Genomic DNA, 18,610 nt, shown 5'->3' with positions numbered 1-18,610 from the left:
AACGTTGGAAGATCCCGCTTGTTCCTTTGGCTAGCCCCGTTTCAGCATGGTCATTAGCTGGCCGTCCCCTTACCACCATCACCCACGTCACTCCCAAGATAGACCTCCATATTGCTGGCAGTCATCATGAGCGGATTGAACTGTTTATTATTGATTCCCCTAAGGCTCCTTTAGTTCTGGGACACCCATGGTTGCACAAGCACAATCCTCACATTGATTGGGTCTATAATTCTGTTTTAGCCTGGAGTCAGTCTTGTAACGTGTCATGTTTGGGTGCTGCTTTTTGTCCTGTCTCTGTGTCTTGTGTTCCTCAGGAGGATCCCTCTGACCTGACTGGTGTTCCGGCGGAGTACCATGATCTTCGGGCGGTCTTCAGTAGGGCCCGGGCCACCTCGCTACCTCCGCATCACCCCTACGACTGTGCCATTGATCTCCTCCCGGGCTCTTCTCCGCCTAAGGGTTGTTTATATTCCCTTTCAGGTCCAGAGAGAGAGGCCATGGACAAGTACATACGTGAGTCACTTCAGGCTGGGCTCATCCGCCATTCCTCCTCTCCCGCTGGTGCAGGGTTTTTCTTTGTTCAGAAGAAGGACGGCTCCCTGCGCCCTTGTATTGATTACAGAGGTTTGAATGACATTACTATCAAGAACAGGTACCCCCTACCTTTAATGTCTTCTGCTTTTGAATTATTACAGAGAGCTCGGGTCTTCACCAAGTTAGACCTGCGCAACGCCTACCACTTGGTGCGCATTCGGGAGGGGGATGAGTGGAAGACGGCATTTAACACCCCTTCGGGACACTACGAGTACTTGGTTCTTCCGTTTGGTCTGACCAATGCTCCAGCCGTTTTCCAGGGACTCGTCAACAGCGTGTTGGGTGACATGATTAATCAATTTGTCTTTGTGTATTTGGATGATATTTAGATTTTTTCTTCTTCTCTCCAATTACACACCCAGCATGTCAGACGGGTTCTCCAGCGGTTACTAGAGAACCAGTTGTTTGTCAAGGCGGAGAAGTGCGAATTCCACGCTGAGTCTGTTACGTTCCTTGGCCATATTATTTCTACGGAGGGGATCAAGCCTGATCCCGCTAAGATTGAAGCTGTTGCCCAGTGGCCGGTCCCTGACTCCCGGAAGGCTCTGCAGCGTTTCCTGGGTTTTGCTAACTTCTACCGGCGTTACATCCGGAATTTTGGTCAGATCGCTGCACCGCTGACAGCCTTAACCTCCACTAAGGTGTCTTTCAGGTGGAACCGGGAAGCGCAGGTAGCCTTTGACATTTTAAAGTCCCATTTTGTCTCTGCACCTATTCTGATGGTTCCAGATCCGGAGGCCCAGTTCATTGTCGAGGTTGATGCTTCTGACGTTGGGGTTAGCGCAGTTCTATCTCAGCGTTCCCTCCATGATGGGAAGGTTCATCCTTGTGCATTCTTCTCTCGTCGTCTCAGCCCTGCAGAACGTAACTATGACATCGGCAACAGAGAGCTGCTGGCGGTACGATTGGCCTTGGGTGAGTGGCGTCATTGGTTGGAGGGGTCAGCGCAGCCCTTCTTGGTCTGGACGGATCACAAGAACCTAGAATACATCCGTTCGGCCAAGAGGCTGAGCTCGCGTCAGGCCCGCTGGGCGCTCTTCTTTGCCAGATTCAATTTCACCCTCTCGTACCGGCCGGGATCAAAGAACACCAAGCCTGATGCCCTCTCTCGCCTGTTCGGTGCTCCGGGGGGGGGGAGTTTGCGGCCGAGGCCATCCTTCCTGAGGGGGTGGTGGTCGGGGCTCTTTCGTGGGGTATCGAGCAGCGAGTTGAGGACGCCGGTCGAGGGGTGCAGGTGCCGGGAGAGTGTCCGGCGGGCAGGTTGCTGGTGCCGGCTGCGCTGCGCTCTGAGGTCCTTGAGTGGGGTCACTCATCCAGGTTAGTCTGCCATCCAGGTATTCGGAGAACGTTGTCTGCCATCCGACAGCGTTTTTGGTGGCCTACTATGGCCGCAGATGTTAGACAGTTTGTGTTGGCCTGCCCCACATGTGCCCAAAGTAAGCCTGTCAATCGCCCTCCTGATGGTCTACTGCATCCTCTCCCTATCCCTTCCCGTCCTTGGTCACACATTGCCCTTGATTTCGTCTCTGGGCTTCCTCCGTCGAAGGGAAACACTGTAGTTCTCACGGTGGTGGATCGCTTTTCCAAAGCGGTTCATTTTATTCCCCTGCCCAAGCTACCCTCCGCCCGGGAGACCGCCCAACTGGTGGTGGATCACGTCTTCCGTCTCCACGGGTTACCGGTGGATGTGGTTTCTGATAGGGGTCCCCAGTTCGTCTCCCGGTTCTGGAGGGAATTTTGTAGACAGATTGGGGCCTCTGCTAGTCTGTCATCTGGTTTTCATCCTCAGACCAATGGGCAGTGTGAGCGGGCCAACCAGGATCTAGGAAGAATGCTCCGCTGTCTAGCATCCAACAATCCGAGTTCCTGGTGTCAGCAGCTCTCCTGGGCAGAATACGCCCATAACACCCTTCCTGCGGCCGCGTCAAGTATGTCCCCTTTTGAGTGTGCTGTTGGTTATAATCCACCTCTGTTCCCATCACAGGAACCCGACGCAGCGGTTCCATCCGCCCTGGCTTTCGTCCAGCGCTGCCGTCGCACCTGGGAGAGAGTCAGGAGGATTTTGGTCCAAGCCTCTGACAGAACCAAGGCTGCAGCTGATCGTCGCCGGTCCTCTCCTCCTACCTATGTGTGTGGTCAACGGGTTTGGCTCTCTACCAAGGATCTGCCTCTCCGGGCGCCTTCTCGTAAGCTGGCACCCAGATTCATTGGGCCTTTCCGCATCACCAAGGTGGTTAGTCCGGTGGCGATCAGGCTCAAGCTCCCTCCTACTCTTGGTCGGGTTCACCCGGTGTTTCATGTTTCCAGGGTCAAGCCTGTGTTCTCTTCCCCCCTTAATCCTGCTTGCAGTCGCCCCACCCCCCCACCCCCTCGTCTTGTGGATGGATCTCCTACCTATACGGTTAAGAGATTACTCGATGAGCGGCGCCGCGGCAGGGGGTTTCAGTATCTTGTGGACTGGGAGGGGTATGGTCCAGAGGAGAGGTGTTGGGTGCCGTCCCGGGACATTCTGGACCGCTCGTTGATTGAGGACTTCCGGCGGCATCGAGGTAGGCCCCTTCCTAGAGCGCCAGGTGACGCTCCTGGGAGGGGGGGTACTGTCGGGTCTCGGGGCTAATCACCTGTCTTTTTGGTGTGGGTGTGTGTGTGTGTTGGGATGGTTTGACAGCTCACCACGTCTGCCTGTTTGTGTTTTCCCCGCCTCCCTTGTTCCCCGTTGTTAACCATAATTGCTCGCCACCTGTTCTCTATGTCCTTCTAATTTTTTCCCCTTTATTATTCCCTGTGTTTCTCTGTCTATTGTCAGACTGTTGTTATTCGTTCCAATAGCTCCGATCATCTAGCAGCTCTTTGTACTCACCCTGTCGTGTCTTGTCCTCAGGCTCCAGTGTGTTTGGCTTATTTCTCTGCTCTAGTTCTTATAAGCCCAGAGCTCCTAGCTTCAGCTGTTCATCCTGTCACTGCGAGTGAAACCTGTGAAATGTGACTCATCTGCTGTTCATCCTGTCACTGCGAGTGAAACCTGTGAAACGTGACTCATCTGCTGTTCATCCTGTCACTGCGAGTGAAACCTGTGAAATGTGACTCATCTGCTGTTCATCCTGTCACTGCGAGTGAAACCTGTGGAACGTGACTCTTTCTTCTCTGTCTCCGCTTTGTGAATAAAGCCTTGGGTTTACCCGCACCTGAATCCAGCCTGCTTTCTCCTGACATTATACTAGTTTTTGATACTATTTTTTTTTTTTTCATCACTACGTCCCTTTATGGGCTCCATAGTATGATATTGGAAAAGGGTGTAAAACAATAAGGTTTTTTGTTTGATGTGGCTAGATTTGAGTCTGAATAACAACACTAATTTTATAGAATAATCATTGTTTAAACATTGTCACTTTAAGAATGTTAAAATAAGTTATAATTCTTGCTCATGTTCCTCTCTTCTCATGCAGATAAGTCAAATTTAATCCTCCAGAAGTCATCCACTGATGACAGGGATGACCTGTACACCTCTCTCTTGTCCAATCAAAGCTATGCCTCCCATGAAGACACCTCCTACTTTTCTGGCAGATCTGGTGACAAAAATACATCCAGCAGGGAAGACTTCACCTCTGGATCCCATTGCCAGTTGACCTCAGATTCCGGCATCAAGATAAACCCCAGTGCAGACCAGACTGACAGCTCTCACAAGATACATGACTCTGAGAAAACTTTCGACTCTTCCTACAACTACATGGACATCAGTCGTAAAGAGGACTCCTGTAGCTCACAGCGCCCCTTTGAGGAGTGGAGGATGAGTGGCCTCTCAGAGCCCATCCAGTACACTAAACTGGAGAAGAGCCCATCACCAGTAGAAGTGGACATTGAAGACATTGGCTCTGCTGCAGTTCTGGACTCTGAGACCTTCCCATATGTAGAGGAACCATCTGATGAAGAGCTGTCTGATTACCAGCCCTATCGATCTCCATGTACTGGCAGTAGTTCCAGCCCAGTAAAAATCACCCTGACAGAAATTTCACCTACATCTGTATCGCCCAGCACAGTCCAGCACAGCCCTACGTTAACAGCGTCAGAGAAGGAGAGTATTCTGAGTCTGGGGCTGGAGGGAGTGCCAACCGTCACCCTCTCAGAGCCTGAGGATGAAAGCCCTGAGTCATCCACCCCCCCTACAGGTGGGCATCACCATCCCACACAAGCACTTCAATGTAATTTATCCATTTCACCACTTAAAATTCCTCTGCTAGCTGACCCTTTGCTCCTGTGTAGGTGTATTTGTCAATCTGGAAACTTCCCTACATTTAAATGGATTTATTTACTTCATTTTTATGTAAAGTGACTGAAAAATGAGCAGATCTATGATATAAAAAAGACAGATCTGGTGGATAAAGCAGCGAAACAAGTTCCAAACATTTTGGAGAAGTTAAAGTTAGGACTTTAAGAAACGGGTGAAACATCAGTTTAGTAAATGTTAGAGTACCATTCTAAAGCTCACCACGACAAGACAAACCAGCTTTAAGTCATTGAGGTATCGAAAGTGAATGTTCAGAAAAATCTATAAATTAATGATTCTTCAACTTCAGGTACTTCTTTATGTCTTTGGGATTAAGGAGTTTAATTAAAATAAACAGAATGCAGCCTTTTTATTTGTGACATTAAAGCTGTCTAGGAAGCTTTTTTTCTATGCCTTTATCATTTATTTCGCAACTTTCAAATTACTTTCATGTTTAGATTCTATTGTTGTAGCTTTATTCCAGGCCCAAAGTGCGTTTGAACAGAGTTGATCTTGTAGAAATCAACCAGGTCAGAGGTGCCCATAGTTGATGACTCATTTACTTTACTGGCTGTACATTATACCTTTTTAGTAATATAATAACACAAATATGCTTACACTGTGGGATGCCTTGGCAGACCAGATGGCCACAAGTCACCTTACATTACTCCTTGTCCTTTATTTCTCCTTCTCTTTCTTTAAAGATGAGTCTGACTCTCCTTTGGATCCAAACATCCAGCCTGGTGAAACTAAAATAATGAGCTTCACCCAAGACAAGACTCAAACATCTCCCATCACACCCTCTCAACCTACTTCCAAGCAGGATAGTTCCCCAGTGGAGGTGAAGTCTTCTGCCCCAAAACCCACCTTGCTTCCTTCCCCCCAGGATGTTGAGGGTAGCAGTACCGAATCTGGCGACTCTGAGATTGAGATGGTATCTGAAGAGCCTAGTCCACGATCTCCCAGCACTGGCTACATGAGCTTCAATAAGAGTCCCAGCACAACTTCATCAACCACAGTACCTTCCACAGCACCCATCCCATCTTCTGCCCCTGCATTTGCCCTAAGCACTGCAATGCAGTACAGCATCTTGAGGGAGGAACGTGAAGCAGAGCTGGACAGTGAACTGGCTCTGGAGTCCTGTGGACAGGAAAGTCCCAAAAGATTGACCCACGACTCCACAAATGGTCTCAAAGAGACCCAACAGCCAGCCAAAAAAACCACAGCCCCGACTTCACCAACTAAAGAACCAATCATGACTCCCACTGCACCTCCTCCAACCATTCCAGCCCCAACCAGTGCTCCTACAGAGATGACATCCACCATGGAGGAGAAGCCCGAACCCAGCAGCACAACCCTCATCCCAGTCCTGGCGGAGCTGAAGGTGGAGCATCCTGCTGGAGAGGTGCACCAGAAAGAAAAGAGACGGTCCAGTCAAGCCCGCAGGGGCTCTGAGAGAACGACTGCACCACCCGCCGTCTTCCAGGGTCTAACCAGGGAGAAAGGTAAACACGTTCCCCAAAAGCTAATAATCACTTCAAGACACAAGTTCTGACAGTCACTATCTTGAGTTACTCCATTTGAGCACAGTTACTGTTGAGCTGCCTGACTCAGTGCGTAATCGAACATTTGAAGGATTAATTAGCCTTTCAGAGCTGGTGCAACATCAAGCCAGTTGTAGCCGATTAACGTGTGAACATGCTAGATGATGCCGAGCTACAATCACAATATCTAGGTCTGTTATATAAATGTTATATAAATATAAACTGTCAAATTTAAAACTACTTAAATAGGAATCATTCTTTCTTAGTAATTCAAGTCTCACTATCAGGAAATATTTCTCTTAAAGGGACAGTTAACCAAAAATGTAAATTCTGTCAGCATTTACTTACCCTCATGTCATTACAAACCTGTTTGCTATCCTTATTTTTTTTCGGCGAAACATAAAATAAGATGTTCTGAAGATTGTGAGATGAATTATCCCTTTAAGACGAGAGGCTTAAATACACTGAAATTAAAATAAAAACTGACTCATACTCACTGGCATCACCCTGGGAACTCCCTTTGACTTTAACAGCAGGAAAAAAAGAAAAACATTTCAATGCATCAGTCTCTTGAGAATCCGTCAGTACTGAGCATGCACAGGCTAGCTTCCATCTAATATTTTCCTAATATTATATAAAGGCAGGTTATTTGGTAATGTGGAATTTAATACAATTTCTTTTAGATATCAGTGTGTTTGCATGCACTTTGAAGGTAACCTGTCTAGATAATGAGATTGTTCAGACTTTATACAAATTATGTTTTATACAAAACATTTGTCATTGCTTTTCTTCCTCATCATACAGCAGTGGAACAGAGAAATACAGCACATTGTTAGATGACATTTCTAATCATCACCAGAGCTCCAGAAGGTCATGCAAATGAAATATAAATTTTAAAAGACACATTTTTCACACAATCCCCTGAGCCATTAGATGGGCGGCTAATGTTTTAGATTTTATTTCACACCTGACTGCTCCCTGCATCTGTTGTTTGTGTCTTCAGGATTGAGCAGAGCACAGTGGAAATATCATGTGTGAAACTGTGAAAAACCATGGAAGATCTGGCTGGCCTACAGCAGTCTGTGCACTGTAAAACCCTATGATTTATGGAAAACATTTTCATTCTTTCAGTGATGGGAACATATCACAGTATAGTGAGTAAAAGATAATAAAAAAATTAAAAAATTATATATATATTATATGAGCGTGTTACTAGGTTTATATGGACCTAATCACTATTTTGCTGTATTTTAGCAAAAAAAATTGATTTAACATTTAATTTTACAATATACACACACACAAATATTGTTAGGATGTCTACTGTGTAGGAGCAATGAATGCAGAGACGTAGTAGTTGCAGGAAACACAGTCTTTAACAGAAAAAAAACCAGGGGTTACACAGGGTAGGCAGGAGACACACATAGGAGACACACTGTGTGTGTGTGAATATAGTTTTAAAATAAAAACAAATATTTTTAATTAATTCATTGTTTAATTCTTAAAATAATTTCAATTATTAATGATAGTTTTGTCTAAATAAATAATTAGACTGCATTTTGTATTAGTAGATGGGTAGGTCATTTGTTTGTGTCTTTTGAAGGCAGTAGCCATCTTTTATTAATGCTCTAGCTTCAGGCTGGACTGTTGTTTGAAGATTTCAGAACAAAGCATCCCCCTGTGGTTCAGGTCCGTTTCTGTCTGCTACATTTGTGACCAGTGAGTGCTGCCTTCTTGTGACACTGCAAAATGGCAGAACAAAGAATTGCACAAATCATAGTGAGATAAAATGGCTCATTCCATTCTTGACAGATGAACATTTAAGTATATCTTGGCAAGTGGCTGCAGATAGCTCTATATCCTCTTTCAGTATTAATGTAACTGAAAATTTGACAAAGTCTTATTTCAAATCATGTTTGTCTTTTAATCAATTCCTTTTCTAATACAATCATTGTTTTGTATGATGCATCTCAGTGAATGTATTCCTCTTTATAACCTTGAACCTTGGATAACTGTTTGTAAAAACAGATCAGTTTTACTGTTGGTGCTTGCTAACCAATCTATGTGGGTGTCTGCGGTGTTCTGTTAAATTAGGTAAGGTGCCACAGTCTGTTTGGCTACACCCCCCCACCGCCCCTCCTTTCTTGAGCTCAGTGTCTCACCGAATCCTCTAGAAATGAGATGGCTTTTGTATTTACACATACTGAAGATGGGTATCAAGAAAAATGCAATTTTCTTCCAGCAGAGGGCTCAGTTTACCACATGCTGTCTTTGTCTTGCTGTCAGGGGTTGTCATGCATTATCAGTTTGTGTGCATTTGTATAAATTAGAGATTTTTGACTGAGCTGTGAAGGGCAAAAACTGTGTTTTCTTGTTTGTATGTGTTCCTGTGGTAATTCATTGTGTTATTACTACTGCTTACACGTTTGGGGTTAGTAAGATTCTTTTAATGTTTTTGAAATCTCTTATACTCACCAAAGCTGCATATGATCAAAAAGTAAAATAATTTAGTAAAACATCTAACATATATATAATGTAATTTATTCCTGTAATGGCAAAGTTGAATTTTCAGCAGCCATTACTCCAGTCTTAGCTGTTGCATGATTCTTCAGAAATTTAGTTTTACTTGATTTTTTTGTGTACCCCTACAAATATATCTATATATTTTCAAGATTCTTTGATGAAAAAACTGTTGATTTTATGCTTGACTTTTGGAAAAATATAAATGTTCCAATTTCCTCTGCAACTTTTTCATGAAAAAGCAGTTTCCCTTAAATTCTTTAACAGACATTGTATTAGTTTATGCAATGTGGGATTCGGTTTTATTATAGGCTTCTGTACCCACACTAAAAACAATTATTGGAGGGGGTCAATTAACAGTTCACTCTGTAGCAAGGTCATTCCACATTTTTTTAGGTAAACCCATCATTAGTCATTACATTTAGAATGGCAAACACAAGCAGATATTCATTTATGGCGCTCTTGTTTCTATTATGCTTCTATTAAACTGTTTGTATTAAACTTCTATCAACTCTCTATCAATCATTTATCTTTTAAAGGCCCTTGGCATTTCATGTGTCAAGAGTTCAGTGGAAGCTGAGGCATAGACATTACACATATGCTAATTGCCATTGTTTGAATGTGCATCTGCATGTGCAAGTTCTTTTGCATGATAAATTGATTGGTTGAGGTTATTGTTATCTTTTACATGAGACGTGGGATCATGGTGGAGGATTTCTGTGCACTGAATTGTCTCATTACAGTCTGTCTTCACACAATGACTAGAGAGATTAGGCGATTTATAGCTGATACATTGTAGTGTAAGATTTTAACATAACATAGGTAATATTAAAACAATTATAAAATTTTAATACAACCCGAATTCCGGAAAAGTTGGGAAAAAAAAACTTGAATTAAGTATAATTACAACCCGAATTCCGGTAAAGTTGGGACGTTTTTTAAATTTTAATAAAATGAAAAGACTTTCAAATCACATGAGCCAATATTTTATTCACAATAGAACATAGATAACATAGCAAATGTTTAAACTGAGAAAGTTTACAATTTTATGCACAAAATGAGCTCATTTCAATTTTGATTTCTGCTACAGGTCTCAAAATAGTTGGGACGGGGCATGTTTACCATGGTGTAGCATCTCCTTTTCTTTTCAAAACAGTTTGAAGACGTCTGGGCATTGAGGCTATGAGTTGCTGGAGTTTTGCTGTTGGAATTTGGTCCCATTCTTGCCTTATATAGATTTCCAGCTGCTGAAGAGTTCGTGGTCGTCTTTGACGTATTTTTCGTTTAATGATGCGCCAAATGTTCTCTATAGGTGAAAGATCTGGACTGCAGGCAGGCCAGGTTAGCACCCAGACTCTTCTACGACGAAGTCATGCTGTTGTTATAGCTGCAGTATGTGGTTTTGCATTGTCCTGCTGAAATAAACAAGGCCTTCCCTGAAATAGACGTTGTTTGGAGGGAAGCATATGTTGCTCTAAAACCTTTATATACCTTTCAGCATTCACAGAGCCTTCCAAAACATGCAAGCTGCCCATACCGTATGCACTTATGCACCCCCATACCATCAGAGATGCTGGCTTTTGAACTGAACGCTGATAACATGCTGGAAGGTCTCCCTCCTCTTTAGCCCGGAGGACACGGCGTCCGTGATTTCCAACAAGAATGTCAAATTTGGACTCGTCTGACCATAAAACACTATTCCACTTTGAAATAGTCCATTTTAAATGAGCCTTGGCCCACAGGACACGACGGCGCTTCTGGACCATGTTCACATATGGCTTCCTTTTTGCATGATAGAGCTTTAGTTGGCATCTGCTGATGGCACGGCGGATTGTGTTTACCGACAGTGGTTTCTGAAAGTATTCCTGGGCCCATTTAGTAATGTCATTGACACAATCATGCCGATGAGTGATGCAGTGTCGTCTGAGAGCCCGAAGACCACGGGCATCCAATAAAGGTCTCAGGCCTTGTCCCTTAGGCACAGAGATTTCTCCAGTTTCTCTGAATCTTTTGATGATGTTATGCACTGTAGATGATGAGATTTGCAAAGCCTTTGCAATTTGACGTTGAGGAACATTGTTTTTAAAGTTTTCCACAATTTTTTTACGCAGTCTTTCACAGATTGGAGAGCCTCTGCCCATCTTTACTTCTGAGAGACTCTGCTTCTCTAAGACAAAGCTTTTATAGCTAATCATGTTACAGACCTGATATCAATTAACTTAAGTAATCACTAGATGTTCTCCCAGCTGAATCTTTTCAAAACTGCTTGCTTTTTTAGCCATTTGTTGCCCCCGTGCCAACTTTTTTGCCAACTTCAATTCAGGGATGTGTCATAGGAAAATTTGGAAAACCTTTATATCTTTAAATTTAATAATGTTTACTTTTTACATAGATTTAGTTTTGACAGCCTGCCCACAGGTTGGCCTGGTCAGAAAAAGTCCCGTTGATTTCATATGGCCAGTCCATCCCTGACCGCTGGACAGGACTGTCTGCTTGCTTCTGAGCTCATCCCATTTCTTTTAACCGAGAGCGCTGAGTCATTCTGCATATCCCATGAGTCTCCTTCCTCACACACATACATATATACACACACTCACACTCAGTGTTATAACAGTCTAGAGTGAAATTTGTCAGAGATGATGCATCGAGTACAGAATGAGCCTTTGCACTGAATGAGCAAACTGAGTCTGCAGCAATGTTTACCACCAGATTTAAGCCTCCTCAAAAGGATTAGTTAGGATTAGTCTCCCATATAAAATGAAAAAGGAAAACAAATATTTCATCCTCCCACTTTAGAGTCTATCTGCAGGGTTTTTAAAGACAGTTAACTCGAAAAATTGCAGTTTTGCCTCATGCCATTTCAAACCTGTATGGCTTACTTTTTAATGTAAAACACAAAAAGAGATTTTTAGCTGTATGTTCACGCTGCTCTTTTCCATACAATGAAAGTGAATGGACTGCCAGACTCGAAAAATTTAAAAACTGTGTGTGTTTTATTTAACATCCTTTAAAGTTGTCAATCATGATGCTTTCCCCTCCCCCAAACGTCTGCCTTTAACAAAATCAGTTCTCAATTTCTCCACCAGTGGGCAGCACTGTCACCACCTCTCCAAGTCCTCCTCTCCTTCATCCCTGCCTCCCCTCCCCTATCTGTCTCCTCCTCCTATGGGTCATTCATGCACTGGTGTGAACCGGTGAGCGAGAGAGAAAGAGAGAGAGGGAAATCGACATAGAGCACAAGCAGTGAAGAGGCTGTAACAGTAGCATTAGTAGAAAGCGATTCGCAGTCCTTCCCCTCACCCAGCCTAGCATGCAGGCCAGCACCATGGCAGCCGCAGACTCGACCAAGAAGGAAGGTTTCTGGAGCAACTGGAAGTGCCAGGGTAGGAGGAAGGGGGTCCGTGGGGTACAAGGGATGCAAAGATGAGGTTGAATGTGGTGGGACGAAGAGGATGCATGTGCATGTCTGGGGTTGATTTATTGAGGCTGCTGGATTCTGGAAGATGCTCAGACACACACCCGCATTTAATTTTCTTCTTTCAATCGAGGTCACCACCATCATGGGTGTATGAGCACCAGACTGGGGGGATTTGAGACCGCTGGGCACGCCCTTCCTCTCCTCCCTCCTCGTTGTACTTAGGGGGTCCATCCTGAATTCATAGACCCTGGGTGTGTTTTATTAGAATTAATAGGCATTGATGTGCATGACTGCCTCATTTTCAGGTCAGATGCGCATTTGGATGTGGATAGTTCCATAAAGAGCTGTCAAATGCCTTTTCAAGTGTCTTCACGTCTGGCTTGCTTGTGTTGATCATAAAAGCATTCAGGCCTCATTGGGAACAGAAAGCGACAGAAGAAAAGAAGAAAGAGAGATGTGTGGGGTGTGGCTACCTGACTGTATAGTGAGCTCAGAGTGCTATCTATTTATCCTGAAAATTGTTTCTTCTGTGAAAGAATGGATGTGGGTACATCTGTATGTGTCATAGTGAGTTTATTTATTATCCACTGGAAGACAACTTTGCATCCATCCTTTTAATCAATCCGATGCCTAGACAATCATATTAGAGGGACTCATGCAGGAGGAAGAAAACTAGAACGATTTAAGAGGGAGGGTGTCTGGTAGTGGCTTTTTATATATTGAACATTTAGCATCTCTGACTGTTCAAGGGCTTATAAGCACAAATAGATCTGTTTCAATGAATGTTATGCTTCCTTGTGTGAGAGTATTTAAATATTCATGGCATTTGGTCTTTGTTTTATTCATATCTTAAAAAGGTTTGATTATTTAACACATTAGGTATCATGAACTAACAATGAAAACATTTTTACAGCCTTTATTAATGTAGGGTAGTGTTGGTAATTTATAAATTTACTATTGTTCATTTTTAATTCATCTTCACTCATAAAACATCATGTAACAAGTTTATAAATGATCTATCTATCTATCTATCTATCTATCTATCTATCTATCTATCTATCTATCTATCTATCTATCTATCTATCTATCTATCATCTGTCCGTCTATATGTCTGTCTGTCCATTGTCATTAATATATATTGTATCATTTAATTACTTCTTGTCATTAATACACACCTGAATTAAGATTCGTTGAGCCCTTTCAGTTAGGATATTGCCTCATTATAGTGGAGAAGACTCTGTGCAATTTCTGGTAAAGTGCTCTGTTGGCACAGCCATTACAAAAATGAAAACAGATATGAAGATGATAAAAACAAAGGCTTCTTGGTTTTCTAATGCCATAAATGCCAAATATGTTGTATTATTGGATGACGATGTGCCTGTGTCAGCACAGGGTTGTATTTTGTTGCCATTTCTTCCTTTAGTCATGCCTGCCTGCTCAGAATTGCTAATATCTGTGTCCCCTAGGTATTGATTCAATGCTGTAAAGTCAAACTGCAGGTGCTGGCTTTTCTTAAGTCAGCAGTTTCTGTTTCTCTTCACAGTATGCGGTTTAGTTAAAACTGTGGCGTGAGTCGCCATATTAGTCTTGATGGCCATTTGGTACTAGGCCAAAATGATCTCTGCCAGTTCTTCTATTACAAATCATAAAACAGATTTCATCACTTCACACTGACAAAGGTGTTTATAAGTTATAGCGCCATTCTTAATAATAAAAACTGGGAAGAATGGAATGATCCAGCTTACGTCCCCAAATTCATAAAAATTCTTTATAGTCCTAATTTTGGATCTCTGACTTAGAATAGTCCTACTCTGGAAATATTGAACCTGGAATTCAAGATGTGGTAAATACTAGCGGTTATTCAACAGAGGATCTAAAAGGCGTTTGACAGCCCGGCTTAGCACAGAGTCATATGATCTTACCGATCCTGGATCCATATCATCTTTTAGATTGTGATCAGAGCAGGATGTTGCAGGACATCCTATTTAGCAGCCATTTTTGTAAGGTGTCCCCTCAACGACAGTGTTATGTAGGTCAAAGGTCTATTTTTGAGTATCCATCCCCTTTTAACCCAATTTGCTTGGTGAGATTACAGTATGTGGTTATTAATTTTCTGAAAGATGGTAGGAGTTGATTCTTCAGTTGTTTCTCGTGATTCTTACTGTGGATCAGAATATCCTCACAAAAATCATAGTAAATCCCATAATAATAAAGAAGCTCATCAAGTTCAATGTACATGTGTGGTATCTTAGCAACAGTACTTACAGGTCATAGTTCACTCATAATGAAAATTCTGTCATCTTTTACTCACCCTCATGTGGTTTTCAAACACTTTTACCTTTCTTTTGTCTGTGAAAAATATTTTAAAAAATGTATTTTGAAGAATGTTTTTGACCATATAATGAATGTCAGTGGGGTCCACATTCTTTATTGCAAAAAATATCTTCTTATCAAAATATCTTCTTTTGTTTTCTACAGAAGAAAGTCATACAGGTTTGAAAACAACATGAAAGCCAGTAAATGATAACATCATTTTCATTTTTGAATAAACCAGTTCATAATATCATATCCACATCCTAAATGACATATACATTTACATTTATTCATTAAGCAGACGCTTTTATCCAAAGCGACTTACAAATGAGGACAGTGGAAGCAATCAAAAACAACAAAAAGAGCAATGATATATAAGTGCTATAACAAGTTTCAGTTAGGTTAACACAGTACACGTAGTATGGGCTTTTAAATAATATTAGAAATAAAAAGAAAACAGATCGAATAGAAAAAGAATAGAGCAAGCTAGTGTTAGAGGTCTTATATATATATATATATATATATATATATACACACACACACACACACACACACACACACACACACACACACATAATTGCATAATAAATTAAGAGAAAATAGAATACAAAAAGATTAGAAGGGTAGTTAGATTTTTTTTTTAAAGGATAGAATTAGAATAGTGAGTGCTAAAGTTATATAACATAAGTATATATATATATATATATATATATATATATATATATACATGCTCTATCCTACCCGATAATCTGTGCAACATGACATCAATGAAGTGGATTTAGAGGTGGGCAATAAGGCTTAGGGCACCATTCGGGACAGGACCCTATGCAGCAGAGTTTATCATGCTGGTCAGCAGTTGCTCAAACAAGAATATATATTACATCCCTAAGTTTGCCTAATATTTCAAATCTAACTTGTATTATAATTTTAAGAGTATACATGTATGCCCTATAGACTTGTGCTGTCCCATATAGGGCAGTATGATGAATCAGTCTAGAGGAGTGATTAAACACAGCCATTAATTACTGCTGGATTTTGAATCTGGCATCCATAATGTTTTCTTCATTGCAGACCCATTTTTATGTTTATCTGGGGGTTGTTTGACATGTCACAGAATGTGAGCTTTCATTATTTCTAGTAGAGAGATGTTACTTGCCTTCTGTCTTTATGGAGCTGCGTGTCCCGTGCCAAGATTGTTGTCATCCAGATTAGTGTCTAGTGTGTTATAATGTTAGTCATAGGCTGTCTAAAGTGATCTCTTTGTTTTATGAGTATGATCCACTGATGTCAAGAGCAGGCTATGTGTCTATAGTGGAGCATGACTCTAAAAGAACTATACAGTCTGCATTCAGGCTTGTAGGATACACACATAAGCCAGTTGTTTATGCTTGTCTGTAAATAATCTTTACTGGTATATGTACACTATACAGCATGCTCTGTTGTGTAGTTCTATTTGTGATAAGTTATACAATATAAGACAACGTGGGTTTATTGGAATAAATATAGTATCTGCTGAGTTAGGTTTAGATCTCTGTTCTGCTATATCTCAAACTCAATTACAGGGGATGATAGCCACATATTTCTTATGAAGTTCCGGTTCCTGTTTTTAGTCTTTATTTAGTATTTGCAGGTATCCATCTTTTTAATTACCACACTGCAAAAGAAAAAAAAGAACATACTATTGTCTTTTATTTCCTGTAAAAAAAAATAGCTTCCCCCAAATTAATTAAAATTATTTTATTTGATAACATCAGTACTTTTTTTTTTTTTTTGGTCAACAATAAGATAATACCATAAGATACAAGAAGCAAAATTTGTTTCAGAAATTAACATTTGTTATCATAAATGTACTTATTTTATTTGTATTACTTATTTAACTAATTTAATTTATTTACCACACTACATAATACTAAAAATAATTTTCTTAATCAGTATTATTGTCTTTTTTTGCACCACAAATATGTAAGCATCCTTAAACCAACTTGAATCTATTTATGAATGAATGTAAATTATATTCATTAAATAATAATAATAATAATAATCAGTGTTTCTTTTTTTTCAGTAAAATACCAAAACATCCTTGAAATAAGAAAAATTTACTTCAGAAGCAAAATAGTAAGATGCTAAGATTTGTTTTGAGCATAAACCTGATTTTATATAAATTAAAAGCCAATTTTAATTTACTGTAAATTTACTTACATTTAATTACAATTAAAACTTTAATGCAATTTCCCAATACAGCATGCAAAATGAACCGAATTCAGGATATACTCTAAAAGAAACGATAAGAAAGAAAGATATTAAAGTCTTAATATCTTACACAGTTTTACTTCTCAAGTACACACTGGAAAACAAGACAAAAATTATTAAGAAAATTATTTGCAGTGCAGTCACGCAGTGATAGCTATTTTTAGCTATTCTTGCTCCCAAGGACCGGACGGTTATTAGCGGTTGTTGTGCTTTAGCTTGATAAAAAAAAGGTCTTGCATTAACGAGGAGCATGTTGTAGTCAGCAGTGGGGTGTTTTAGCAAGCGGATCTTTGCTTGAGTGTCTGTCATAGCAGTGTTACCCCTGTTCCCCTCCCCCATCATTTCATCAGCACCTTATTACTCTGTCTGGCAGGCAGCGCCTGGGGGGGGGGGCAGGCTCCATTGCTATGGAAACTGCATCACTGCTCACTCCACTGCGCCCATCTCTCCTGTTTCCGTGGCAACCGCGCTCCCTTCATCTTGGAGCTCAATTTTACGCCGACACATTTTGTACGACGCTCACCGTAATGACCCCATAAACAAGCGTGTGTCAGTGTTTGCTGTGAAAGAGTGGGCGCAATGAGCACCCTATTGTGTGTTGATTTCCACCTGAAAATAAATGGAGATATGTTTGTTATTCCACTCTGATACATAGAAAATGACTGAATATTTATCATTGGCTATAATGAGCTGTAGAATTATAGCGCCTATGAATTATACATGACGCATAAAGGAGTGTCCTCACCACACCTTTATAATGCAGACAAAGAATCCCACCCAGGTGTTGAGTATGACAGGCAGCCATCCAAGGAAATGATCACAGAACTCTGTCTAGACCCTGAAGCTCCACTTAGCTCAGATAAGTGTGATTAGAGTGAAAAGCTGCTATTGGGTTATAATTATGAGCTAGATACGCTGCTTAATTTGTAATCTCTTGAGATGTTGCATCATTTTAAATTGGGTGGAAAACAAAGACCAGAGGGAAGAGCTTTGGAAAGGGTGTGGTAAAACAGTGGACTGATGCTATACGACTATGACAGAATCCTTGCCCCCAGTTGTTTATTGACATGTCAGTTAGATATTACAAATCAATTAAATCACACATTGTAAATCACTGTGTCTAGCAGTGTGTTTAGCTTAAACTGTTTTAAGACCTATTCAAAAAAAAAACACACACACATTTAGTATATGCGCTCTCCCTGTGACCAAAAAAAATTAATATTCTGTCATCATTTATTCACCAAGATTTTGTTCCAAACTTCTGCAGAACACAAAAGGAGATGCTTTGAAAAATGTTTGTAACCAACCCATTTAGGTTACCAAAAAAAAAAAAAAATTTTCTCAAATTATTTTCTTTTGTTTTTTACGGAGGGAAAAGTAAGTTTGGAACGACATGAGGGTGAGTACATTTATTAGGGTTAACTGTCTTTAAGCATATTTGGTGTAATATGAAATGATTAGTAGCATTCAGACATAAGGCTTCAGACACAATTATAGCATTACTGTCACATTTGGTCTGGGAGATTAAAGACGGACATCAAATTATATAACAATTTCACAGAGGCACCATGCACTGCCAGATTTGTGCACCTGGGTTCAGTCTGTTGTCATGGCCACCACGCTGTCACTTGGCCAAAATTTAATGTTTCGGAGAATTTGTGAGAAGGCCACAGAGACATAGAGGGACATGGAAAGACATGCATCGTTCTG

The 18,610-nt window shown here is 41.2% G+C and overlaps 1 protein-coding gene across 2 annotated transcripts in view; it reads left to right on the top strand.

Moving 5' to 3' along the window:
• LOC132092561 (reticulon-1-A-like) overlaps nt 1-18,610 on the top strand; it is a 33,488-nt gene that overhangs the window by 11,376 nt on the left and 3,502 nt on the right. Inside the window, exons 2-3 of one of the 2 annotated variants that reach the window (XM_059498843.1) lie at nt 4,041-4,760; nt 5,563-6,363. In XM_059498843.1, coding sequence (XP_059354826.1) covers nt 4,041-4,760; nt 5,563-6,363 — 1,521 coding nt within the window. Of the gene's footprint in view, nt 1-4,040; nt 4,761-5,562; nt 6,364-12,101; nt 12,303-18,610 lie in introns of those variants that run through there. The other variant, XM_059498844.1, reaches the window with a different exon arrangement.

The sequence above is a fragment of the Carassius carassius genome, chromosome 18, assembly GCF_963082965.1.
Source record: "Carassius carassius chromosome 18, fCarCar2.1, whole genome shotgun sequence".
Classification (NCBI taxonomy): domain Eukaryota; kingdom Metazoa; phylum Chordata; class Actinopteri; order Cypriniformes; family Cyprinidae; genus Carassius; species Carassius carassius.
Note: the sequence above shows the minus strand (reverse complement) of the source record. Positions and strands in the feature narration are given on the sequence as shown.